Source organism: Gopherus flavomarginatus, chromosome 7 (genome assembly GCF_025201925.1).
Source record: "Gopherus flavomarginatus isolate rGopFla2 chromosome 7, rGopFla2.mat.asm, whole genome shotgun sequence".
Taxonomy (NCBI): domain Eukaryota; kingdom Metazoa; phylum Chordata; order Testudines; family Testudinidae; genus Gopherus; species Gopherus flavomarginatus.
Genome location: NC_066623.1, coordinates 47,680,616 through 47,706,470, shown reverse-complemented (window position 1 = coordinate 47,706,470; position 25,855 = coordinate 47,680,616). Strand labels below are relative to the sequence as shown.

At 49.5% G+C, this 25,855-nt stretch overlaps 1 protein-coding gene across 6 annotated transcripts in view; it reads right to left on the bottom strand.

Moving 5' to 3' along the window:
- Positions 1–25,855, bottom strand: part of ATF6 (activating transcription factor 6) — a 343,590-nt gene that overhangs the window by 40,901 nt on the left and 276,834 nt on the right. For 4 of the 6 annotated variants that reach the window (XM_050963199.1, XM_050963200.1, XM_050963202.1 and 1 more), the window contains one exon: positions 15,543–15,627. The exons of 1 other annotated variant lie outside the window; for it this stretch is intronic. In XM_050963199.1, the coding sequence (XP_050819156.1) occupies positions 15,543–15,627 (85 nt within the window). Of the gene's footprint in view, positions 1–8,682; positions 8,820–15,542; positions 15,628–25,855 lie in introns of all 6 variants that reach the window. One more of the 6 variants, XM_050963201.1, reaches the window with a different exon arrangement.

The window sequence follows — 25,855 nt, the reverse complement described above, 5'->3', positions numbered from 1 at the left end:
GAGAGGGTGAAATGGATGAAGTCTCCCTGACAGAATTGACGAGTTTCAAGGGTGGGTATTGGTGCCAGGATCCCCAGTAGAATCAGGAGGGAGTTGTGGCAGGCCCCATGGAGCAGGGAACCAGTGACTCCGGGGTGACTGGAGTGGAGGATACTGCCATGATGTAGAAGGCCTCGTTGGTATTTGTAGTTGTGGGAAGGGATGGACAGTCCCTGTCCCTCATCTGATTCCTCTGAAGATGAAAATTTGGAGATAAGTTCCATCGTCGGTACCGTCAGAGCTGGCAGAAGCGTGTAAAGTGAGGGAGTGAGGGGTGAGGAGTGCCTCAGATGTGGTATGTCCCGTGTTGAGATAACAGTCTCCTTGGAAGTAGAGGGTCCCAGAAAGCGTGTCGATCTCAGCTCTCCCGGGGCAAACATTTCATGTGGCCCTGGTGCTTTTCCCAGCCTCCCTGGAGTCAAGGGTACTGTGTCAGTCCCCAAAACTGGTATGGGAGCAATGGTATTCCCCAGAGCAGATGGCTCTGTAGCTCTGAGGGATGTTGATGTTGACAGTGTGTGGAGCAGTACTTTTTACAGCAGGCTCCTTCCCTATGACTGGAACTCATGGAAGGAGCCTCTGCTTTCTTAGGTTTAGTGGAAGACTTACTGCCATGCTTATGTGTTTACTTCCTTACCTCTTGACTAGGCCCTGGCACTGATATCACTGCAGCTGGAGATGCGCTCCTAGCAGCCTCAGGTCAATGCATGGGTGTATGTGTGTGTGTGTGTGCTGGCCACTGTCTGAAAGAGGTCTCATGAAAGTTACATGTAGTGCTTCCAGAGGTGGAGAGCCCGGCCTTCTTGGGTCCAGCTGGGGAACAATTAACAGATATTGCAACTGGATGAAATGTGGACAGGCAGCAGTGGCAGCGTTGATGTTCATTACTGACTGAGAAGGAACGTGAGCAGGAAGTGTGGAGTTTAAAGCCTAGAGTCTTCTGCATAGTTCAGTACTCGCATATGGGTATGGGACAGGGGATGGTGTGGTTCACGCGGAAACACCCCCCTGAAAAGCCCCAACTCTACTCCTCAAACTAGCACACTACTAAAATTATTATATGAACAGTAAACACAGTAAAATACTCTAAAGCTAACTATGTACAACTACATATTTTTAAAGTGCTTACATAAGAAATAATTTACATAAGAATGGCCAGTATCCTATCTACCGACAGTGACCAATACCAAGTGTCCCAGAGAGAGTGAACCTAATGTAGTAAGATGAGGACCTGATATATAAACTCTTGTGTCAGAGGACTAGTCTGAGGCCTGAAGCCTAAACCAAAGTACTTCCAGGCACTGCTAAGCAAAAGCTGGGCTGTGAGCCAAGGGCAGGCCTCACTCACAGAAATTGGCCAGAAGAGGGTTGTTAGAAGCAGGAGCGTTCACACATAAGGGCTAATAAGAGGAACTTGTTCCAAAATGGCACCTGGACAGCCTGATCCAAGGACACTCCATAGACATAACAAGGAATAATAAGGCAGGTGCATCTTAAAGACAGGACAGCATGATGGATAGAACTGCATGTCTGGAACAACTTGATCAAAGGGGAGTCAGCACCCTAATGAGCCAAGAGGCTGTACCTCAATACGTCATAGGAATGAGTAGTCTGTCCTGTAACTGTATAAAAGTAGGTCCCGGACTGCGCATCTTTGGCCAGTCTAGGGAGCAGTGCAAAGTCCTGTCACTGACTGAGCTGTGTCCATTGCCAGGGGGCACATATTCGTAGTATGTCCTATAGAGTCTATAGGAAACTATTACTGTGCTTATTTGACAATAAACCTGGCTCGGGTTCCTTCGTATCTTACTAGAGTCTGTGGTCTTTGGGGGTTCTCTCGGGGTCTGCTGTATCAGCTCACAGAGGGAACACACACACAGCCGACTGTTATCATCATCGAACAAGTGCAGAGCACAACACTGGTAGCTGCATACTAACAACACCTAACAGGTAATGATCAAGTAATTTTTCTCCTGCCATCCATCTCCACCTTCTGAAAACAGAGGCTAGGGACACCATTCCTTACCCATCCTGGCTCATAGCCATTAATGGACTTAACCTCCATGAATTTATCTAATTCTTTTTAAAATCCTGTTATAATTCTAGTCTTCACAACCTCTTCAGGCAAGGAGTTCCACAGGTTAACTGTGTGCTGTGTGAAAAGAACTTCCTTTTATTTCTTTTAAATTTGCTGCCCATTAATTTCATTTGGTGGCCACTAGTTCTTATGTTATGGGAACAAGTAAATAACTTCTCCTTATTCACTTTCTCTACACCACTCATGATTTTATATACCTCCATCATATCCCCCTTTAGTCTCCCCTTTTCCAAGCTGAAAAATCCTAGCCACTCTGCCCTTTATCAATTAAGAAGAAAACATGAGGCAAGACAAGGGTGCATGTGTGAACCAACGGCCACTAGTACTTTCTAAATCTCCGGCTCCAGATGCATGGAGAAACTCTCAGTGGAATACAGTAGGAACCATCACTTGAAGAAGAGTGTGGAAAACCTCACAAACATGCCCAACGGAAACAGCACAAGTCATGCCATGAGCCAGAAGCAGTGTGCATCCAACAGGGTTTAGCACTGAGAGGGGTTTCAAACCTGCCTTTTCGCTACCTAAGTTTTCTGACAGTTTTGTTTCTAGTAGCTGACCTCCAACATAGGATCAGCTGAACTCAACTGAGCAAAGGGTAACTAATCACCACCTCTCTCACTGCCAACCTGGACTAGAGAGTTCCTCAGCGCTCATGTGACTGGTCTTTACACAGCCAGAACTGAAGATGGTTGCTTCTGAGCTACCTGTGAAATTAACTGTTCACCCCGAAGGGTAACATAGAGTCTACACAATATGAAACAACCCATGCACTAAAGTAGGAAAAATGGCTTGGCTGCCCAGCACAGTGTTGATCAGGGGTGGCCAACCTGTGGCTCTGGAGCCACATGTGGCTCTTCAGAAGTTAAAATGTGGCTCCTTGCATAGGCACTGACTTGGGGGCTGGAGCTACAGGCTCCAACTTTCTAATGTGCCAGAGGTTGCGCGCTGCTCAACCTCTGGCTATGTCACAGTCCCTGCCCCTGCTCCACCCCTTCCTGCGCCCTCTCCTGAGTCTGCATGCCCTCACTCCTTTCCCCTCCCCCCAGAGCCTCCTGCATGCTACAAAACAGCTAATTGGGAGGTGCACGAAGGGAGGTGGAGGCGCTGATGGATGGGAGGCGCTGGGAGTGGTGGGCGAGGGAGGGAGCTGATGGGATCTGCTGACGTATTACTGTGGCTTTTTGGCAATGGACATTGGCAAATTCTGGCTCCTTCTCAGGCTCAGGTTGGCCACCCCTGGTGTAAATGATAATTGTGATGTAAAGATGAATGTTAACAGCCCTATACAATTTTGACAGCCGTTAGGTAAACAGGAGACTAATGGCAGATGTTTTTATTTAAACTATAAGAATGGTACCTCCTGTGTGTCAATTCTGAATCACTGTCATACAGATAGTGAGACTCTAAACTGCAAACAAAGGTTTTTTAGGAATGAAAACAACTGAAATCTTAACTACTGTAGTCTCTGGTGGATAGTTAAATTTCTAAACTAATACTCACTGCATACTCATAACAAACATGATTTGCTTAAAAATAAAAGCTTGTATTTAAATTTTAATTATATGTGGCTTCCCTTCTTATGAGAGCCCTCAACAGAGTGCTGAGAAAACCCTGCAAGATCTCCCTACTGAGAATAAACATCTCACTAACATAAATACCAAATGGTGCCTTCAGACAGAGATCATCAAGACACTCCATCGTGATAGGACCTAGGATTGACCATCCTTTGGATCAGCTGTCTCCCACACTCAGTAATCAGAATGAGGATAAGGACTTTCAGTGGAGATTTTCATAGATTCATAGATTCTAGGGTCAGAAGGGACCAATATGATCATCTAGTCCGACCCCCTGCACAAAGCAGGCCACAGAACCCTACCCATCCACTTCTATAACAAACCCCTAACCTATGCCTGAGTTATTCAAGTCTTCAAATTGTGGTTTGAAGACCTCAAGCTGCAGAGAATCCACCAGCAAGTGACCCATGCCCCACACTGCAGGGGAAGGCGAAAAACCTCCAGGGCCTCTGCCAATCTGCCCTGGAGGAAAATTCCTTCCAAACCCCAAATATGGCGATCAGCTAAACCCTGAGCTTGTGGGCAAGACTCACCAGCCAGCTCTCAGGAAAGAATTCTCTGCAGTAACTCAGATCCTATCCCATCCAACATCCCATTACCAACCACTGGGCATACTTATCTGGCAATAATCGAAGATCAATTGCCAAAATTAGGCTCTCCCATCATACCATCCCTTCCATAAACTTATCAAGCTTAATCTTAAAGCCAGATATGTCTTTTGCCCCCACTACTCCCCTTGGAAGGCTGTTCCAGAACTTCACTCCTCTAATGGTTAGAAACCTTCGTCTAATTTCAAGTCTAAACTTCCTAGTGTCCAGTTTATACCGATTCGTTCTTGTGTCTACATTGGTACTAAGCTTAAATAATTCCTCTCCCTCCCTAATATTAATCCCTCTGACATATTTATAAAGAGCAAGCATATCCCCCCTCAGCCTTCTTTTGGCTAGACTAAACAAGCCAAGCTCTTTGAGTCTCCTTTCATATGACAGGTTTTCCATTCCTCGGATCATCCCAGTAGCCCGTCTCTGAACCTGTTCCAGTTTGAATTCATCCTTCTTAAACATGGGAGACCAGAACTGCACACAGTATTCCAAGTGGGGTCTCACTAGCGCCTTATATAACGGTACTAACACCTCCTTATCTTTGCTGGAAATACCTCGCCTAATGCATCCTAAAACCGCATTAGCTTTTTTAACGGCCATATCACATTGGCGGCTCATAGTCATCCTGTGATCTACCAATACCCCAAGGTCCTTCTCCTCCTCTGTTGCTTCCAACTGATGCGTCCCCAATCTATATCTAAAGTTCTTATTATTAATCTAAAGTTCTTATTATTAATTATTAATGACCTTGCACTTTTCACTATTAAATTTTATCCTATTACTATTACTATTACTCCAGTTTACAAGGTTGTCCAGATCTTCCTGTATGATATCCCAGTCCTTCTCCGTGTTAGCAATACCCCTCAGCGTCGTGTCATCCACGAACTTTATTAGCATATTCCTGCTTTTTGTGCCAAGGTCGGTAATAAAAAGGTTAAATAAGATTGGTCCCAGAACTGATCCTTGAGGAACTCCACTAGTAACCTCCTTCCAGCCTGACAGTTCACTCTTCAGTATGACCCGTTGTAGTCTCCCCTTTAACCAGTTCCTTATCCACCTTTCAGTTCTCATATTGATCCCCATCTTTTTCAATTTGACTAATAATTCCGCATGTGGAACCGTGTCAAATGCCTTACTGAAATTGAGGTAAATTAGGTCTACCGCATTTCCTTTGTCTAAATAGTCTGTCACCTTCTCAAAGAAGGAGATCAGGTTGGTTTGGCACGATCTACCTTTAGCAAAACCATGTTGTACTTTGTCCCAATTACCATTGACCTCAATGTCCTTAACTACTTTCTCCTTCAAAATTTTTTCCAAGACCTTACATACTACAGATGTCAAACTAACAGGCCTATAGTTACTCGGATCACTCTTTCTCCCTTTCTTAAAGATAGGAACTACGTTAGCAATTCTCCAGTCGTACGGTACAACCCCTGAGTTTACTGATTCATTAAAAATTCTTGCTAATGGGCTTGCAATTTCATGCGCCAGTTCATTTAATATTCTCGGATGAAGATTGTCCGGGCCCTCCGATTTTGTCCCATTAAGCTGTTCAAGTATGGCTTCTACCTCAGATGTGGTAATATCCACCTCCATATCCTCATTCCTGTTTGTCATCCTTCCATTACCCCTAAGCTCCCCATTAGCCTTATTAAAGACTGAGGCAAAGTACTTATTTAGATATTGGGCCATGCCTAGGTTATCCTTAACCTCCTTTCCATCCTCAGTGTGTAGCGGTCCCACTTCTTCTTTCTTTGTTTTCTTCTTATTTATATGGCTACAGAACCTTTTACTATTGGTTTTAATTCCCTTTGCAAGGTTCAACTCTACTTGGCTTTTAGCCTTTCTCACTTTATCCCTACATGTTCTGACCTCACTAAGATAGCTTTCCTTGCTAATCCCACCCTTCTTCCACTCCTTGTAGGCTTTCTGCTTTTTCTTAATCATCTCTCTGAGATGCTTGCTCATCCAGCTTGGTCTACAACTCCTGTCTATGTTTTTTTATCTCTTTCTTGGGATGCAGGCTTCCGAAAGTTTCTGCAGCTGCGACTTAAAGTAATTCCAGGCCTCTTCCTCATTTAGATCCACAAGTTCTTCAGTCCAATCCACCTCCCTAATTTCCTTAATTCTTTAACGTTAGCCCTTTTGAAATAAAAAACCCTAGTCCCAGATCTATTTTTGTTTATCCTTCCATCTAGTTTGAACTGAATTAGCTCATGATCACTCGAACCAAGGTTGTCCTCTACAACCATTTCTTCTATGAGGTCCTCACTGCTCACCAAAACCAAATCTAAAATGGCATCCCCTCTTGTCAGTTCTTCAACTACTTGGTGAAGGAATCCATCAGCTATCACATCCAGAAAAATCTGATCCCTACTATTCTTGCTAGCACTTGTCCTCCAGTCTATATCTGGGAAGTTAAAGTCTCCCTGATCACACATTTCCCATTAGTGTTTAGTTCATTAAAAACATTAAAGAGGTCTCTATCCATATCCAAATCAGATCCTGGAGGTCTGTAGCACACCCCAAGCACTATCTCAGGGGAGGCTCTAGTAGCTTTCTTTCCCAGAAGACCAGAGGATTTAGCCATTCACCTTCCATTAGTCTGGATGGAAGACCTGTGGCTAAATCCCTAGACTACTTTGAATATCCCAGTTTACATCTGTGTAGCACTTTTCCTCCACAAAGGATGTCCAACACTTAATAAACTATGGGCTGGATTTTCCTTGGTTACACTGCTGTAAATTACAAGATGAAACCCAGTAAATAATAGATCTTCCTGGATTAACATTCAGCGTGTAGCATTCTCCTTAACCCTAACATGAAGACAATCAGTTGATGCACCATGATTAATATCAGGGTTTCCAGCCTCTCAGATAGGCTAGCTCTACACTGCAAGCAAATAAACAAACAAACAAACCAAACCCCATGACAGTGAATCTTGGATCATGACAACTGACTTGTGCTCATGCTATGAGGCTTAAAATAGCAGTGTAGACCTTCCGGCTCAGGTGGAAACCAGGCTCTGAAACATGGCAAGGGGGATGAGTTTCAGAGCCCTGGCTCCAGCCCAAGTGGTAACATCTACACTGCTATTTTTAACCTTGTAGCATCATCCCTGTGAGCCTCAGTTAGTTGACCAAGGCTCTGACACTCTCTGACACAAGATTTTTTTTTGTTTGCAATGCAGATGTACCCACACTGTGAAGTAAGTCTGCCTGTGAGTGAAATTAACATTGGTGAAAGATGCTGGACTGGCAGCCCAGGAGACAGAAGTCCTCTCTTTATCCAGAGAAGAGGTACACCACTATTAGAGGTGGTGCAAGCTTCCCCAAGTACTTCAGCCTTTGTCTGAAGGAATCATTTTTGGGGATAGAGCGTAACTCAGTTTCCATGGCTAATTGAAACCTTGGAGTCTCCATGGAGATTCATAGCAAGAAGGACACTTAGGGCTTCTCTACACTACAAAATTAGGTCAACGTAAGTTAGGTCAACCTACAGTCACTGCAGCAATTAAATCGGCTGTTGGTGTCCACATTGCCCTCCTTCTGCCAGTGGGAGCGTGTCCTCATGAGGAGCACTTGCACTGACTGAAGTGGGGCATTGTGGGACACTGAAAGCCATGCAGGACTCACAGGTAAAGCTCCCACCACAGTGCTGACAGCAGGAACTGGAGATGAAATGTGAAATAATAGCAGCCATAAAACTGAAAAGAATGTCAATTTCACTGCTGGTAGGCTCCCTGCTGTGAAACTGAGTCACAGCTTGAGCTGTTAGCCCCTGGGTGGGGCTCCAGCTGTGAGCCGATGCCTGGCTGAGAGCTTGGGATATCAGCGTTGCGGCCAAGGGGGATCCAGCTATGAGCCTGGTACCCAGCTGACAGCCAACAGGTGATGTAAGTAAGGCAATGTCTACATGGACACTGCATTGCCCTAACTACATTGATCTAATTGCTACACCTCTTGTGGAGGTGATGTTATTAAGTCAATATAGTAGGTGACTTACACTGGCAGGAGCACCGTTGTAGCGTAGACACTGACAGAGTCAGGTTGATGTAAGCTGCGTTACATCAAGCTAACTCTGTAGTGTAGACCAAGCCTAAGTTCTAACTCAAACAGTTTGAGAAAAAGGGTTTAAATTCACCTGTAATGACAGCATCAGGAACTCCATGAGAGGGAAAGGAGGAAACTGTTTGCATCTCACTCCTACAAGCGTCTTAAAGAATTGTGGAAATTATATGTGAAATATCTGAATGATGATGTGAAAGGGGAAAAATAAACAAACTGGCTGATGTACAGAAGTTTCTAAGCACATTTTACTTCCCAATAGTTTGAAACTTGTTTAGAGAAACAGCAAAATACACACTGACCTCTAATTTCCCTCTTGCAATTAGCCTTTACTCTCCACTCTAGAGCCATATGCAGGTCCACACAGTGAGAGGCCATTCATTTCTTCTCTCTAATTCTAGCTTGTATCTGTTCTCTGCATGAACACCTTCTGATGTCACTGGGAGTCCCACAAAGAAAGCAATGGCAGAATATAACAATAGAGATCAGCAATTCAGATGAGAGATCCTGGGGCCAGTCAGAAAAGGATGAGAATCCTGCCTGGAAGAGATTACCTGAGACTCCCAAACCACTTTCTATTGAATTGCATATTGTTTTTGGGTTCAGAATCAGGGCCAGTGTAGAAGGAAGCAAATGAAGGCATTCTGGGCATTGTTTCAAAATCAAGGCGGGCCCAATCACACTCCCTTGTTCTGCACTCAAAGGGCCATGACAGCAAGAGGAAGGCTGTCAGTTACCTCAATGGCAATGATTTCCCCTCCTCCCTCAGAGTTGTAGCTGGAGAAGAGGATGGACAGTGGGAGCAGGGGCTAGAGGGGCACATGTTCAGCTCCCACCAGCCCTGCTGACTCCTTTCAGAAAGAGCTGTCCTCTCCCCATTGGGGCAAATCTTTGAACGGTGGCTTCCTTTGGAAGCAGCAGCCACCTAGAGAAGCCTTTACTGTGGCTTCATTGCCTACTAACCACCATATTCCTGGCAGCTGCCCCTGGACATGCGCAGTCCCCATGCCAGACTCTGCAGTGTCTCCAGGAAGGAGGGACAGAACTGTGAAGGGGAGGAGCTCCTCCCCCACATAAGGCTCTCATGGGCATGATCTGCCCCAAAGTGAACTGGAATTAATAGGTTAAAAACGAAGCAGAGTCTCCCAGGGTCTCTCACAGATGCTTTGGTATTTCCCGCACCCACAGGCCAATTTGACTGACACAAGACAGGGTTTGCTGTATGTTTGTTCTGAAACTGCATTTATGTCTTATCGGTTTCAGTGTCTCTGCCCAAATCCCTGGGCCTCTGATATTCCCCAGGTAATGTTGGTGTTTCCATTTAAATAAACAATTTTACACTGTTTATTTCTCACATTGTTTGAAAGCATTATTCAGTCCAGTTTCTTTTAAAAACTGCTCATATTGTGATCAGATAAAGTAACTTTTTCAAAGGAAATGTAACACTTTCCAAACCATTATCAGAAATATAACTCAGTCTCCAGACGATAAAATTATCTGTGTGTGTTACAATCCAGCTCAACCAGGGAAGGATTCTTGTAACATGGACACAAAAATGAATTTTCAGGCAGATAAGTGCAAAAAATAATTATGAAACCTCTAATGAAATGTTTCCTCTGCAATAAGGTTGATTATATATTACCACATTTGTCTTACCAAACTGCATGGGAAAATGGAACCAGCAAAAATGTTGGACGCTTGAAGCTAATTCATTCAGTTTATGGAAATTCTGCATCTGACAGCATTTTCAGTGTGCTTAAATGTAACAAAAACATTTGGATTTATGGTTCATTTGCACTGTAAAGTGCATAATAAGGCATGACTTTGTATAGATTATCTGATGGAAAGTTTAACTAACCTGGTACAGAGTGTATTCCTGCTCAGACAGAGACTCTGTGTACAACATGTGCTTTCGCTTGGCATAGAGCTTCCTCCCTTTGGGAATTAACTACTGTACATGTTTATGTTGTATACATTCAGTCTTTTGGGTGCGACTCAAAATGAGTCTCCTCATCACTGATAGTCATTAATGAGCCTGTGTATTTTATGCAAAATTGGGTTGTTATCTCCAGAGAGCTGATCTAAGTCCAGTGTATTATTATTAAACATGCTAGTGCCCAAGGGCCCTGATTGGGAAAGGGCCTCAGGGTGATGAGTGTTATGCCCAGCACAGATAAGAGACAATCCCTGCTCTGGAGGATGTACAGCCTGAACCACGCACACACTTGAAGGAGGGAAAGGGAGGGGAGGGAACGGGATGTCACATGCCGTCAAATCCATGTGGTGTGGAATTGGCCCAGTGTTGTGAATTACGGGTTTGTTTTTTGTTTTTCATCTGGGAGCAGATGAGGGGTGAGGAGTGGCAAGAATGGTGGCAGCAGAGGTGGGAGGGGATTAGTAAAAGAATGGAAGTTAACAAAAATGAGAGAGTAGGAAAAGGACCAGTCACAGATCTCCTGCCTGGTTGTGGTGAGCACCTGCCTGCACTGTTCCCTCTAAACTGTGCACATGTGCACATGGCAAAACACCTGCCCGCACAAAAAATGAAATACTACATCGGAGCCAGGCCGAAATATCATTTACGGGTGACTTTTGACATTGCTCACCCGCCATCTGGAGGAGAAGGAGGGCAATGAATTATATCCCTCCCCACCAGCATTTCGAATGTGGAACACTGATCATGTTGGGACTCACACATCTCCATTTTCCTGTGTTTTTTTGCCGCAGATGCATGGACGTGATTGGAGCTATGCACTATTATTATCACAAATTGCAAATAAAAACTTTTAAAATGTATAAGCATTTTACTCGCTTGGGCGCATTTGCCTCATAGCGCACAAATTTGAACTCTGCTTCAAAAATTTGCACAGAAGAAATTTTTGGTGCATATGGCCTGTCAAAAATTAGAGGGATCATTGTCTGGGTGTGAACCTGAAGAAGGGTCTGGCTGTTGTTGAATGGCCTTATGGCAGAGGTGAGCCTGAAGAAGGGTCTGGCAGTAGTTGTATGGCTTAGAGCAGGCTGATTTTTCCATGCATAATGGTAGAAAGAGTGGAAGTGCACAAGGAAGAAGCTGATGGGTGGGAAGTAAAGGCTTGGAGCACTGGCACAAGCGAAGGCAGCAGCTGACGATATTATAGGTCACTAGAATTACCCATGCCAGCTAAAACCAGTTGTAAATGCAGTATGAGAGTGTTCACAGAGGGAGCTGCACTGGTTTAAATTAAATGAGTTTTAAAAAATTATTTTACTTAAACTTGTGCAAATTGCTGTGTGCAGAACAAGCCAACATCAGCTGGGTAGGATGGGACTAAATTGTGAAGGGGCTTAAAGTTAAAGACACTAAGGCTGGGTTTGAAGGGGGAGGTAAAGGCAGAGCCCATGGAGTATTTCAATGCACCTTCTTAAATCCATTTTCAGTTTTACTAGAGAAGTGATTCTTCACTTCCACTTCTAAAAGCTGTGCTTTACTGTTGCTAGTATGGACAAACTGGAGAAATGGTTTGAAGTAAATAGAATGGAATTCAATAAGGACAAAGGCGAAGTACTGAACAGTCAGTTGCACACATACAAAATGGGAAATGACTGCCTAGGAAGGAGTACTGTAGAAAGGGATCTGGGGGTCATAGTGGATCACGAGCTAAATATGCATCAACAGTGTAATACTGTTGCAAAAAAAGCAAACATCATTCTGGGATGTATTAGTAGATGTGTTGTAAGCAAGACACAAGAAGTAATTCTTCTGGTCTACTCCATACTGATTAGGGCTCAGCTGGAGTACTGTGTCCAGTTCTGGGCACTGCATTTCAGGAAAGATGTGGACAAATTGGAGAAAGCCCAAAGACGAGCAACAAAAATCATTAAAGGTCTAGAAAACATGATCTATGAGGAATGACTGAAAAAAATAGGTTTGTTCAGTCTGGAGAAGAGAAGACTGAGAAAGGACATGATAACAGTTTTCAGGTACATAAAAGATTATTACAAGGAGGAGGGAGAAAAATGGATCTCCTTAAGAGAGGGTGGTTTAGGCTGGACATGAGGAAAGCTTCCTAACAGTTAGGATAGTTAAGCATTGGAAATAAATGCCTAGGGATGGTTTGGAATCTCCATCGTTGGAGAGTTTTAAGATCAGGTTAGAAGAATGCCTATATATCTAGATAATACTTAGTCCTGCCATGAGTGCAGGGGACTGGACTAGATGACCTCTCAAGGTCCCTTCCAGTCCTACAATTCTATGATTGACTCTATGCAAAGGCTGAAGAGAAAACAATGGCTATTCCACTCCTAACCCTCACACCTCAAGCAGCCCTTGCTATTCACACCGTAGGCCCTCATACAGCTCTACCAATGTCTTTCAATCCTGATCCACAGTACTATCAGCTCAACTAAACTAAGACTGAGTCCCCTTCTCCTGACCTCTCAGTTCTGCACAAAACCTCATATCATTAGCGATCTCTGCTGGGACTGGAAAAATAGGGAGTAGGTAAGATTGAGGCGCACTGGCAAAGTGAGTTGGGAAGTGGACTAAGAGACAAGCATGCAATTCCTACAAAAAAATATTCTTGCCCAAAAGCCTGTGTTGGGAATTATTAAGTTCTTCAGTTCCTTCACCTTGGAAAAGAGGAGACTAAGGGGAGATATGCTAGAGGTAGAAACATGACCTTTACACCATCAGAAAGGGAAATTCCAAGCTTCCTAATGAACACCACCTTTTCTTCCAATCACAGCAAGACTGAGATACTGGACTTTAAAATTATACCATTTAAAGCTGGTTTTAGAGGCATTAATTGACTCTACAGAGTTAACTAGACCTGCGTGGAGGATGGAAGTTCCATTTTGTGAGGGGTTTTGAGATTTCAAATCTGGCTGTATTCCAAACTGGAACAAACACTGAATTTCTGAATTCTCAATGAAGAAAAATTCCATTTTGGGTCCATCACTTTGTTTTGTTTCAACCAAACTGAAATGTTTTGTTTTTATTTCAATTTTTATTAAAAAAAATTTAGAAACAGGTTCAGAGAAGGGCTATTAAGATGATCCGAGGAATGGAAAACCTGTCATATGAAAGGAGACTCAAAGAGCTTGGCTTGTTTAGCCTAATCAAAAGAAGGCTGAGGAGAGATATGATTGCTCTCTATAAATATATCAGAGGAATAAATACCAGGAAGGAGAGGAATTATTTAAGCTCAGCACCATTATGGACACAAGAACAAATGGATATAAACTGGCTATCAGGAAGTTCAGACTTGAAATTAGAGGAAGGTTTCTAACCATTAGAGGAGTGAAGTTCTGAAACAGCCTTCCAAGGGGAGTAGTGGGGGCAAAAGACATATCTGGCTTCAAGAATAAGCTTGATAAGTTTATGGAGGGGATGGTATAATGGGATAGCCTAATTTTGGCAACTAATTTGTCTTTGACTACTAGCGGTAAATATGCCCAATGGCTTGTGATGGAATGTTAGATGGGATGGGATCTGAGTTACTGCAGAGAATTCTTTCCTGGGTGTCTGGCTGGTGAGTCTTGCTCACATGCTCAGGGTTTAGCTGATCACCATATTTGGCGTCGGGAAGGAATTTTCCTCCAGGGCAGATTGGCAGAAGCCCTGGGTTTTTTTCGCCTTCCTCTGCAGCGTGGGGCACAGGTCATTTGCTGGAAGGTTCTCTGCACCTTGAAATCTTTAAACCATGATTTGAGGACTTCAATGGCTCTGACCTACGTGGGTGGGTGAGATTCTGTGGCCTGCATTGTGCAGGAAGTCAGACTAGATGATCCTAATGGTCCCTTCTGACCTTAAAGTCTATGAAACAAAAAGTTATTTCAAAATGAAAACCAAAATGGTTCATTCTGAGAACAGTGAAACGAGCAGTTTTGACATTGTCTGAACTTTTCTCTGGTTTTCTTTAAAAAAAAATTTCAGTGACATCAACCTGAATTCAGATGTGGTTAGATTTCTCTGATCAACTTTAAAGTTAACTGCAGCAGAGGGATACAGCCTGGAGTCATGGGCTGCAGGTGGAGGGATCTGGAAAAAAGGTTCCAATGAAGGGTATGATTCACTCTTGTTTTGTACCAGGTTAGTCTATGGGTTTCAGTGAAGTGACATTGGCGTGAAACACAAGTATTGCAGGGTGAATCAAACTCAGAATGTTGACATTAGTACTTTTGTAAAACAGTTTTTCTCTAACATGGCACACAGAGGATGTCATAGTGTGGTGGGAAGATTTTATTGCACTTGTCTGAGCTGTACCACTTGCAGAGCAGACTGTAGTTGATAAAACCTCTCATGATCACATATTCTATCCTAAGAACTACGGAACACACTAAAACTGGATTTTTTTTCTATTGAAATATTGTTTATCAGACCGGAACATTAACCCCCAAGGAGACAGCACTTTGAGTTCTGTGACCAGGAGAAAGCCTAGAATTGGAAGTGGTTAGTGAAGGAGGGTTCTGTTGTACTTGGTTCTCAGATACTGGATCCAAAGCACATGTGTGCTTGTAATGGATAACTTCTTTGAAAAAGGTTCTGTGCCTAATGTAGCAGGCAGGCCTGGCAATACTGGGATGAAAAGGGGACATTCCCCTCTACCCCTACAATATCTTCAAGGAGCCCCAAATTATTGTCAGAAAGGCCAAAATATATACATTTATCCAGTGTTAAAGCAGGAGATTGGAGACTCCTCATCCTTCATATACATTATACATTATAGCAAATGGTAGCCAAACTTTAGATTTTTTTAAATTCTAAGATTTTCTAGGGGTCGAACTATCCTGGAACCATAGAATCAAAGCAGGACCAGTCCCTAGACAGATTTTTACCCCAGTTCCCTAAATGGCACCCTTAAGGATTGAACCCGTAATACTGGGTTTAGCAGGCCAATGCTCAAACCACTAAGTTATCCCTCCTCTCACTAGAAGGCTGTTTATTAACTAGTGACATCCAGGGTCTCCAAATAGCCATTTGTTCCACCAACAATGGGAGCTTAGAACCCTGTTTTGGCAGGCATGTGATTCCTACATTAGGAGTATGTAAAGCTATGATATGGCTTCTGCAGCAGGAAAGCAGTTTGATTTATTAAACTTATATTACATTTTGTCTTCTATGACCAATCCAGGCATATCTATTTTAAAGTATTTGTCCTAAATCAAGGTTTGGACTTACCACTGATGTTTATTGCTGGCAACACGATAGACATCTTGGGCCGTCTGGTCTTATTATGGGTGGTGGCAGGCAACAACAAGTGATCCTGGAAAATATGAAAAGATGTGTTACATTTCTATTGAAGCACTGAGTTGCAGAAATGCCTCTCCATTCTGTGCCACTTGCATTCCAGGTAAACCTATTTATGAAGGTTTGGTAATTTCATATTGGTAACAACAGTCACAGCCATTGCCCATATTGTGTAACCAGAAAAAATCTCTTATCACATATAGCAACATCTGAAAGCACTTAATCCTCATGTGGAAGGGGATGGGAAAAAACGATTATCCACCTTTTAGTAACTGTTGTTCTTCGAGATGTGTTGTTCATGTCCATTCCAAGCAAGTGTGTGCGTGCCGTGTGCACGCCAGCCGGAAGATTTTCCCCTAGCAGCATCCGTAGAGTCGGCCCTGGCGCCCTCTGGAGTGGTGCCACTATGGCGCTCGATAAAGAGGCCCGCCGACCCTCCACTCCCTCAGTTCCTTCTTGCTGGCACTCCGACAGAGGGGCAGGAGGTGGGTATTGGAATGGACATGAACAACACATCTTGAAGAACAACAGTTACTAAAAGGTGGGTAAAAGACGGTTACTCACCTTTGTAACTGTTGTTCTTCGAGATGTGTTGCTCACATCCATTCCAGTTAGGTGTGCGCGCCGCGCGTGCACGTTCGTCGGAAACTTTTTACCCTAGCAACTCCAGTGGGCCGGCAGGTCGCCCCCTGGAGTGGCGCCGCCATGGCGCCCAATATATATCCCTGCCGGCCCACCCGCTCCTCAGTTCCTTCTTGCCGGCGACTCCGACAGTGGGGAAGGAGGGCGGGTGTGGAATGGATGTGAGCAACACATCTCGAAGAACAACAGTTACAAAGGTGAGTAACCGTCTTTTCTTCTTCGAGTGATTGCTCACATCCATTCCAGTTAGGTGAATCCCAAGCCATACCTAGGCGGTGGGGTCGGAGTGAGAAGTCGCGGCATGGAGCACAGCAGATCCGAAGGCCGCATCCTCTCTAGACTGCTGGACCAGGGCGTAGTGGGACGCGAAGGTGTGGACCGATGACCAGGTCGCTGCCCGACAGATTTCCTGGATGGGCACACGGGCGAGGAAAGCCAGCGACGACGCCTGCGCCCTGGTAGAATGCGCAGTCACACGGCCCGTAGGGACGTGGGCCAAGTCATAGCAGGTCCTGATGCAGGACGTTACCCAAGAGGATAACCTCTGGGAGGAGATAGGAAGCCCTTTCATGCGGTCCGCTACTGCCACGAAAAGCTGGGGGGATTTGCGGAAGGGCTTGGTCCTCTCCACGTAGAACGCGAGAGCCCTACGGACATCAAGCGAGTGGAGCTGCTGCTCCCTGCCTGAGGAGTGAGGTTTCGGGAAAAAAACCGGAAGGAATATCTCTTGGTTGATGTGGAAGGACGAGACTACCTTGGGGAGAAAGGCAGGGTGTGGCCTCAGCTGCACCTTGTCCTTGTGGAAGACCGTGTATGGGGGGTCTACCACAAGAGCCCGGAGTTCCGACACCCGTCTAGCTGAGGTGATAGCTACTAGAAAGGCCGTCTTCCAAGAGAGATAAAGCAGGGAGCAAGTAGCTAACGGCTCAAAGGGGGGCCCCATGAGTCGGGACAACACCAGGTTAAGATCCCAGGTTGGAGCAGGGGGACGGACGTTAGGGTATAAACGTTCCAGCCCCTTAAGGAATCTAGACACCGTCGGGTGGGAAAAAACAGAGTGACCATCCGCACCCGGGTGAAAGGTGGAGATAGCCGCTAGGTGGACTCGTAACGACGATATGGCCAGACCTTGCCCTTTGAGGGACCAAATGTAGTCTAAGATGTTGGCTACTGAAACTTCCATAGGGCGGAGATTTCTCTCCACGCACCAACAGGAGAAACGCTTCCATTTGGCCAAATACGTCGCCCTTGTGGACGGCTTTCTGCTGCCCAAGAGCACCTCCCTCACCGGCGTGGAACAGCGCAGCTCAGAGCCAGTCAGCCACGCAGGAGCCACGCCGCTAGGTGCAGCGACTGCAGGTCCGGGTGACAGAGGGTCCCGTGCTCCTGGGTAATCAGGTCCGGATGAAGGGGCAGGGGAACTGGGTCGGCTATGGCCAGGTCCAGCAGCATGGGGTACCAGTGCTGTCTGGGCCACGCCGGGGCTACCATGATCACATGAGCCCTGTCCCTGCGCACCTTCAGAAGGACCCTGTGGACCAACGGGAATGGGGGAAATGCATAGTACAGGTGGGTCGACCACTGGATGAGGAAGGCATCCGCTATCGACCCGGGTTCCCTGCCCTGAAAGGAGCAGAACGCTTGGCACTTCCTGTTCCCCTTGGCCGCGAAGAGGTCCACCCGGGGATAACCCCACCTCCGGAAGATGGAGAGGGCGACGTCCGGGCGAAGGGACCACTCGTGTGACAGGAAGGATCTGCTCAATCGATCCGCCAGCGTGTTCCGTACTCCGGGGAGGAAGGAAGCCATGAGGTGAATGGAGTGGGCTACACAAAAGTCCCAGAGTCGTATCGCCTCGTGGCACAGGGAGGAGGATCTGGTGCCGCCCTGCTTGTTGATATAATACATGGTCGTCGTGTTGTCGGTGAACACCGCGACACAACGACCCTGGAGCTGATGACAGAACGTTTGACAAGCAAGACGGACCGCTCTCAACTCCCGCATGTTGATGTGTAGCCCCACCTCCTCCTGGGACCACAGGCCCTGCGTCCTCAGGGTCCCTGCGTGGGCCCCCCAGCCGAGATCTGAGGCATCTGTTGTTAGGGACACCGAGGGCTGAGATGGGTGGAAGGGGAGACCCGCACACAACACTGACTGGTCCAGCCACCAGCCGAGAGAATCTAAGACCCTCTGGGGGATCGTGATTAACATATCTAGTGGCTGTCTTGTCGGCCTGTAATGACTGATGAGCCACAACTGGAGTGGCCTCATGCGGAGCCGAGCGTAATTGGTCACGAAAGTACAGGCCGCCATGTGGCCTAACAGGGTTAGACACGTCCTCACTGACGTCAGGGGGGCTGTCTGTAGTCGTTGCACGATTGCCGACAAGGCCTGGAACCGCTGCAATGGCAGCAAGGCCCTGCCCACAGTGGCGTCCAGGACGGCCCCGATGAATTCCACCCTTTGTGTGGGGGCCAGGGTGGACTTGTCTGTGTTCACCAAGAGGCCCAGAGTGGCGAACATGTCGGTGATCACACGGACATGGTTGCAGACTTGTTGTTCCGACGTGCCCCGAATCAACCAATCGTCTAGATACGGGAACACGTGGATACGACTGCGCCGAAGCTGCGCCACAACAACTGCCATGCATTTCGTAAACACTCTCGGGGCCGTGGACAAGCCAAATGGGAGGACTGCAAATTGGTAATGCAGAGACCCCACAAGGAAGCGAAGGAAACGTCTGTGGGGTGGCCAGATAGCAATGTGGAAATACGCGTCCTGCATGTCGAGGGCGGCGTACCAGTCTCCCGGATCCAGGGATGGGATAATGGTCCCCAAGGAAACCATGCGGAACTTCAACTTCACCAGGTACTTGTTGAGCTCTCGCAGGTCGAGGATGGGCCTGAGGCCTCCCTTGGCCTTGGGGATCAGAAAGTAGCGGGAATAAAACCCCTTGCCTTGCTCGTTCTCCGGCACCGCCTCTATAGCCCCTTTGCGGAGGAGCGTCTGCACCTCCTGCCGAAGGAATTGCTCGTGAGAGGGGTCCCTGAAGAGGGACGAGGAAGGGGGGCGGGGAGGAGGAAATGAAACAAACTGCAGGCGGTATCCCGACTGCACCGTGCGTAAAACCCAGCGGTCTGATGTTATTAGGGACCACGCCGGGAGGAAAAAAGAAAGGCGGTTGGAAAACGGGGGGACAGGATCCAATGGGGAAACTGTTACTGCGCCCTCGGGCGCACCTTCAAAATGAAGGCTTGGGACCAGGCGGGGGCTTAGAGGAGCCTTGGTTTTGGCCCCCTTGGTTCCCTGAATGCCTGCGCCTTCCGTTCCTGCCGCGGCGCCTGTTAAGGTCCTGCCGCTGGCGGAACTGGAGATACGGCCTGCGCTGTTGTTGCTGTTGCTGCGGCCGGAAGGGTCTGCGCTGCGTCACTGGAGTGTGCATCCCCAGTGACCTCATGATGACGCGGTTGTCTTTTAGATTCTTTAGTCTAGGGTCTGTCTTATCCGAAAACAGCCCTTGGCCTTCAAAAGGAAGGTCCTGTATTGTGTGCTGGAGCTCCGGCGGAAGGCCGGAAACCTGCAGCCAGGAGAGGCGACGCATTGTTACACCCGACGCGAGGGTACGGGCAGCCGAATCCGCAGCGTCCAGAGAGGCTTGCAAGGACGTGCGTGCGACCCTCTTGCCTTCCTCTAAGATGGCCGCAAACTCCTGACGAGCGTCTTGTGGCAACAGCTCCTTGAATTTGTCTGCTGCCACCCAGGAGTTAAAGGCGTATCTACTTAACAGGGCCTGTTGGTTGGAGACCCTGAGTTGCAGCGCCCCCGCCGAGTACACCTTACGGCCGAGGAGGTCCATCCGCCTAGCCTCCCTGGATTTGGGGGCTGGAGCCTCCTGGCCATGACGCTCCTTATCATTGACAGATTGGACCACCAGGGAACACGGAGTCGGGTGTACGTGGAGGTACTCGTAGCCCTTAGAAGGAGCCATGTACTTCCTCTCGATGCCCTTCGCAGTGGGAGGAATGGAGGCCGGGGACTGCCAGATGGTGGTGGCGTTGGCCTGGATGGTCCGTATGAACGGCAGGGCGACCCTGGTGGGAGCGTCTGCGGAGAGGATGGTGACAATAGGGTCCTCTACCTCCGAGACCTCCTCGGCTTGTAGACTCAGGTTTTGGGCTACTCGCCGGAGGAGGTCCTGGTGCGCCCTGAGGTCCAGCGGGGGGGGGGCTGTTGGAGGAGGTCCCAGCCACCGCTTCATCAGGGGAAGAAGATGAGGAGACCCCCGGCAAGAGGGTGTCCGAAGGGGGGTCTCCCTCGGCCCTCGCCTCTGCCTCAGGAGCCAAAGTGGAGTCCTGTTGCTTGGATCCTTCCTCCCCATCCGGGGAGGGAGGGGGGCGAGACAACGAGGCCTCAGGTGCCCTGCGCTCTGCAGTCGGCGGCCTAGCAGGGAGCTGTTGGGGGCCCTGGGCCTGATGATACGCCCAGGGTGTCCAGAAACCCCATTGCTGTGGGGCTGCGTCCTGCTGTGGAGGCTCGCTGAACAGCGCCGCCTGCCGGTCGGTGCCCAGCGCGTACCCACTGTCCGCCAGCGAAGACACGGACGGCTGCCTCGAGGGCCATGGCGGAGCGGACCCTGGATGGTAATGGTCCGCGCGGGCCGGCACGGGCGATCGTCTCGGTGCCGGGGACCGGTGCCGGGAGTCGTAACGGTGCCGGGAGCGGGACCGAGTTCTGCCACGGTGCCGGGATCTGGATCGGTACCGGGCGCCGCTTCGGTGCCGGGATCGGGACCTGCCACCGGTTCGGTACCGGGAGGTCGACCGGGACCGGGACCTGTCACCAGCTCGGCGCCGGGAGGTCGACCGGTGCGGCGAACGTCTGGATCGGCTCCTGGACTCGCGGTGCCGGTAACGGCGGCTGGAGTCCGACCGCGATCGTCTCGGTGTCGACCGGCGCCGCGAGTGCGACCGGTACCGCTGAGGGGAGCGGTGCCGGGACTGCGAGCGGCGGCGGGATCTGGAGCGACCCTGACGTCGGGACCTGGAGCGAGAACGAGAGTCCCGGGACGGTGCCGACATCATAGGCTTGCCTCTGGACACAACCCGCACCGGAGGTACCGGGGGTGGTAGCTGCGTGGGCTCGGTCAGGGCTATGAGGTCCCGTGCCGAGGCGAAGGCCTCTGGTGTAGATGGCACCACTATCTCAACCCCAGATGTCATGGGGGAGCTTGGCGGCACCGGACTCGACGGACCCGCCGGGCCCGGAGTCGACGGTGCCGGCGGCGCCGCGGCCGATACTGAGGCCGGGCGCTCCACTCGGGTGTGCCTGGCCGGAGTAGTGGACTTCGACGGCCTAGGCTCTGTCCCCGGTGCCGGAGAAGGTCGGTGCCGGGGAGTCTTCTCGGTGCCGGTGCGATCCGGTGCCGGCGCCGACATCACGGCCTGCGAAGCCGCCGGGTCAAGTGCCGCTTCCAGGAGGAGAGTCCGGAGCCTTTGATCCCTCTCCTTCTTAGTCCTTGGCTTAAAAGCCTTGCAGATGCGGCACTTGTCGGATCTATGCGATTCCCCCAGGCACTTCAGGCACGCGTCGTGGGGGTCGCTCGTGGGCATAGGCTTCTTGCAGGCCGCACACTGCTTGAAGCCCGGCGAACCAGGCATGAGCCCGGTGCCGGGTGCCGGGAAGGGCTAAGCCCCCGGCGAAAAACTATTTACAACTACTTAACACTTAACTACTACTATCTAACTAACAGTCTAATTAACAACTACAATAGAGATAACGATAGAAAAACAAAGAGAGCTAGGGACGTGGAGGACAGCTATGCCGCGCTCCACAGTTCCAACGACCGACACGGCGGTAAGAAGGAACTGAGGAGCGGGTGGGCCGGCAGGGATATATATTGGGCGCCATGGCGGCGCCACTCCAGGGGGCGACCTGCCGGCCCACTGGAGTTGCTAGGGTAAAAAGTTTCCGACGAACGTGCACGCGCGGCGCGCACACCTAACTGGAATGGATGTGAGCAATCACTCGAAGAAGAACCATTTTTTCTTCTTCGAGTGGTTGTTCAGTCCATTCCAAGCAGGTGACTTACAAGCGTGAACCTAGGTGGTGGGGTCGGAGTTCACTGCTGACTGGAGTACTGCATGACCGAATGCTGCATCATCTCTAGCCTGGTACGTGATGGCATAGTGCGATGTGAACGTGTGGATGGAGGACCACGTGGCTGCTCTACAAATCTCTCGAGTCAGGATCTGAGCCAGGAATGCCGCAGAGGAGGCCTGTGCCCTAGTGGAGTGGAAAGGGTCCGGAGGGATAAGGGTCTTAGCTATGCGGTAGCATTCCCAGATGCAGGCCATGATCCATGAACAGATTCGCTGAGAGGAGACCGGGAGCCCTTTCATCCTATCCGCCACCGTGATGAAGAGCTGAGTCGAGCGTCTGAACAGCTTGGTACGTTCAATGTAAAAGACAAAGGCCCTGCGGACATCCAGGGAATGTAGCCTCCGCTCCTCACCGGAAGAGCGTGGTTTCGGATAAAACACCAGGAGAAAGATGTTTTGTCCCATGTGGAACTAGGAGACGACCTTGGGGAGGAAGGCCGGGTGAGGTCTAAGTTAGACCTTGTCCTCATAAAAGACAGTGTACGGGGGCTGGGATGTCAACGCCCTGAGCTCTGACACCCTCCTGGCTGAGGTGATCACCACCAAGAAGGTGGTTTTATACGACAAGTACAACAGGGAGCACAAAGTCAGGGGCTCAAAGGGAGGTCCTGTGAAGGCGGAGAGGACCAGATTCAGGTCCCAGGCAGGAGCTGGTTGACGAACATGCAGAAATAGCCTGTCCATGCCCTTGAGGAAATGACCAACCAGCGGGTTCGCGAACACCGAGGTACCCCCCTCTCCCAGATGGAAAGCCGAGATGGCTGCCAAGTGAACATGAATCGAGGAGAGGGAAAGGCTCAGGTGTCTGAGGTGAAGCAAACAGTCTAGGATAATAGGGATTGGGACCCCCAGTGGATCGTGACCTCGCTGACCTGACCATATGGAGAAGGGCTTCCATTTGGCCAGGTAGGTGGCCCTGGTTGATGGCTTCCTACTACTGAGCAGCACTTGTCTGAGCTGCTGGGAGCACTGCATCTCCAGCGGGTTCAGCCATGGAGCATCCAGGCCGTGAGGTGGAGAGATTCCAGGTTCGGGTGGCGGAGGTAGCCCTGGTCCTGCGTGATCAGGTCCAGAAGCAGAGGCAGTATCAGGGGCGCCTAAATGGACATGTGCAGGAGTGACGTGTACCAGTGTTGGCGCAGCCACACCGGAGCTATCAGGATTACCCGTGTGTGGTCCCTGCAGATCTTCAAAATCACCCTGTGTATCAGGGGGATTGGAGGAAAGGCGTAGAGCAGTCCGATACCCCAAGACTGGAGGAGGGCGTCCGACAGAGACCCTGGACTGCGGCCCAAGAGAGAGCAGAACCGTCGGCACTTCCTGTTTTCCCTCAAGGTGAACAGGTTTAACCGGGGAAAGCCCCAGAGCTGGAAGATTGAGTGTACTACATCCCGTCGAAGGGACCACTCGTGACCCCGGAATGAGCAGCTGAGGGTGTCTGACAGGCCGTTCTTCTCTCCCGGAAGGTAGAACGCTGTTTGGTGGGTAGCATTCTGAAAGCAGAAATCTCACAAAGTGAGGGCTTCCCAGCACAGGGGAGAGGAGCGTGTACCCCGCTGTTTGTTAATATAAAAGACCGCTGATGTGTTGTCCGAGAGGACCGAAACACATCTGCTGGCCGGGTGGGACTGGAAGGTCAAACAAGCCAGGTGAACTGCTCTCAGCTCCCTGACATTGATATGCACTCGAGGTCCTCCGGCGACCACAAGCCCTGCGTCCTGAGATTCTCCAAGTGCGCTCCCCAACTCCAATCTGAGGCATCTGTTACCAGAGAGAGGGAAGGTTGAGGGGCGGCAAAGGGGACGCCCGTGCACACTTTCTGAAGGTCGAGCCACCACCGTAGCGAGCTCAGCACCAAGTGGGGAATGGACACCACTGAGTCCCAGGGGTCCCTGGCCGGGCAGTATACTGTCACTAACCAGGACTGTAGCAGGCGAAGCCAGAGTCTGGTATGGTTTATCACATAGGTGCACGCCGCCATGTGACCCAACAGCCGGAGGCAGATCCGCGCTGTGGTAGTCGGGGCGCGTTGCAGTCCGAGGAGGAGCTTGGATATCGTGTGGAAACTCGATTCCGAAAGGTACGCTTTGGCGTGGGTGGAGTCCAGAACTGCCCCTATGAATTCGTTGCGTAGGAGACAGGGTGGACTTGGCTTCGTTCAAGAGGAGGCTGAGTTTGAAAAAGGTCCACCTCATGAACAACACCTAAGCCTTCACCTGCTCCTTGGTGTGGCCCTGTATGAGCCAATCGTCCAGGTAGGGGAATACCTGGATGCCCCGCCTGCGCAGGAAGGCCGCCACAACTGCCATGCACTTTGTGAAAACCCTTGGGGCAACTGACAGGCCAAATGGGAGCACCGTGAACTGCAGATGGGCGTCGGCCACGACGAACCTGAGGTACCGCCGGTGTCGGGGAATTATGGCGATGTCGAAATAAGCGTCCTTTAAGTCGAGGGCAGTGTACCAATCTCCTGGATCCAGAGAGGGAATAATCGAGGACAGGGAGACCATGCGGAACTTGAGTTTTCGTACAAACTTGTTCAGTGGCCGCAAGTCCAGGATGGGTTTTAGGCCCCCTTTCGCCTTCGGTATTAGGAAATACCTGGAATAGAAGCCTTTGTCCCTGAGCTCCCGAGGGACTTCCTCCACCGCCCCTGCCTCCAGGAGGGACTGCACTTCCTGAATTAGATGTTGCTTGTGAGAGGGGTTCCTGAAGAGGGACAGGGAGGGGGGCTGGTGGAGCGGGAGGGAGGAAAACTGGATAGAATATCCCCTCTCTACCGTGCAGAGCACCCAGCTGTCCGACGTCATTTGGGACCAGGCATGGTAGAAGGTGGACAGACGTGACCCAAAGGTAGGGGTAGAAGGATCCAGAGTCTCGATAGGTAGGTCACCCTCGACTGTACCATCAAATAGGGGGCCGAGGCCCCGGTGACGGTCTCAGTTGACGAGACGCCTGGCCTGAGGGGTGGGTTTGGTGATGCCTCCTGCCATGTCTGCCCCGTCTGCATCCCAGCCCCTGGCAAGTCTGAGGCTGGTAGGGGCGCAGGGCCGTCTGCGGCCTAAACTGCCTGCACTGGGTCGCAGGAGTATGCAAGCCCAGCGAGCGAAGCGTAGCCCTCGTGTCCTTTAGGCTGTGGAGATGCTTGTCCGTCTTTTCTGAAAACGGCATCTGCCCCTCGAAGGGGAGGTCCTGAATGGTTTGCTGGACCTCATAGGGAAGGCCTGAGACCTGGAGCCAGGCTCCCCGCCTCATGACCAGGCCTGTGGCCAGGGTGCGCGAGGCTGAGTCCGTCGCATCTAGGGCTGCTTGGAGAGAGGCTCGGGAGATCGATTTTCCCTCTTCTACAAGAGTAGAAAACTCTGACCTCGAGTCCTGGGGAAAGAGCTCCGTAAACTTCGACATGGCTGAACATGTGTTATGACCATATTGGCTTACGACCGC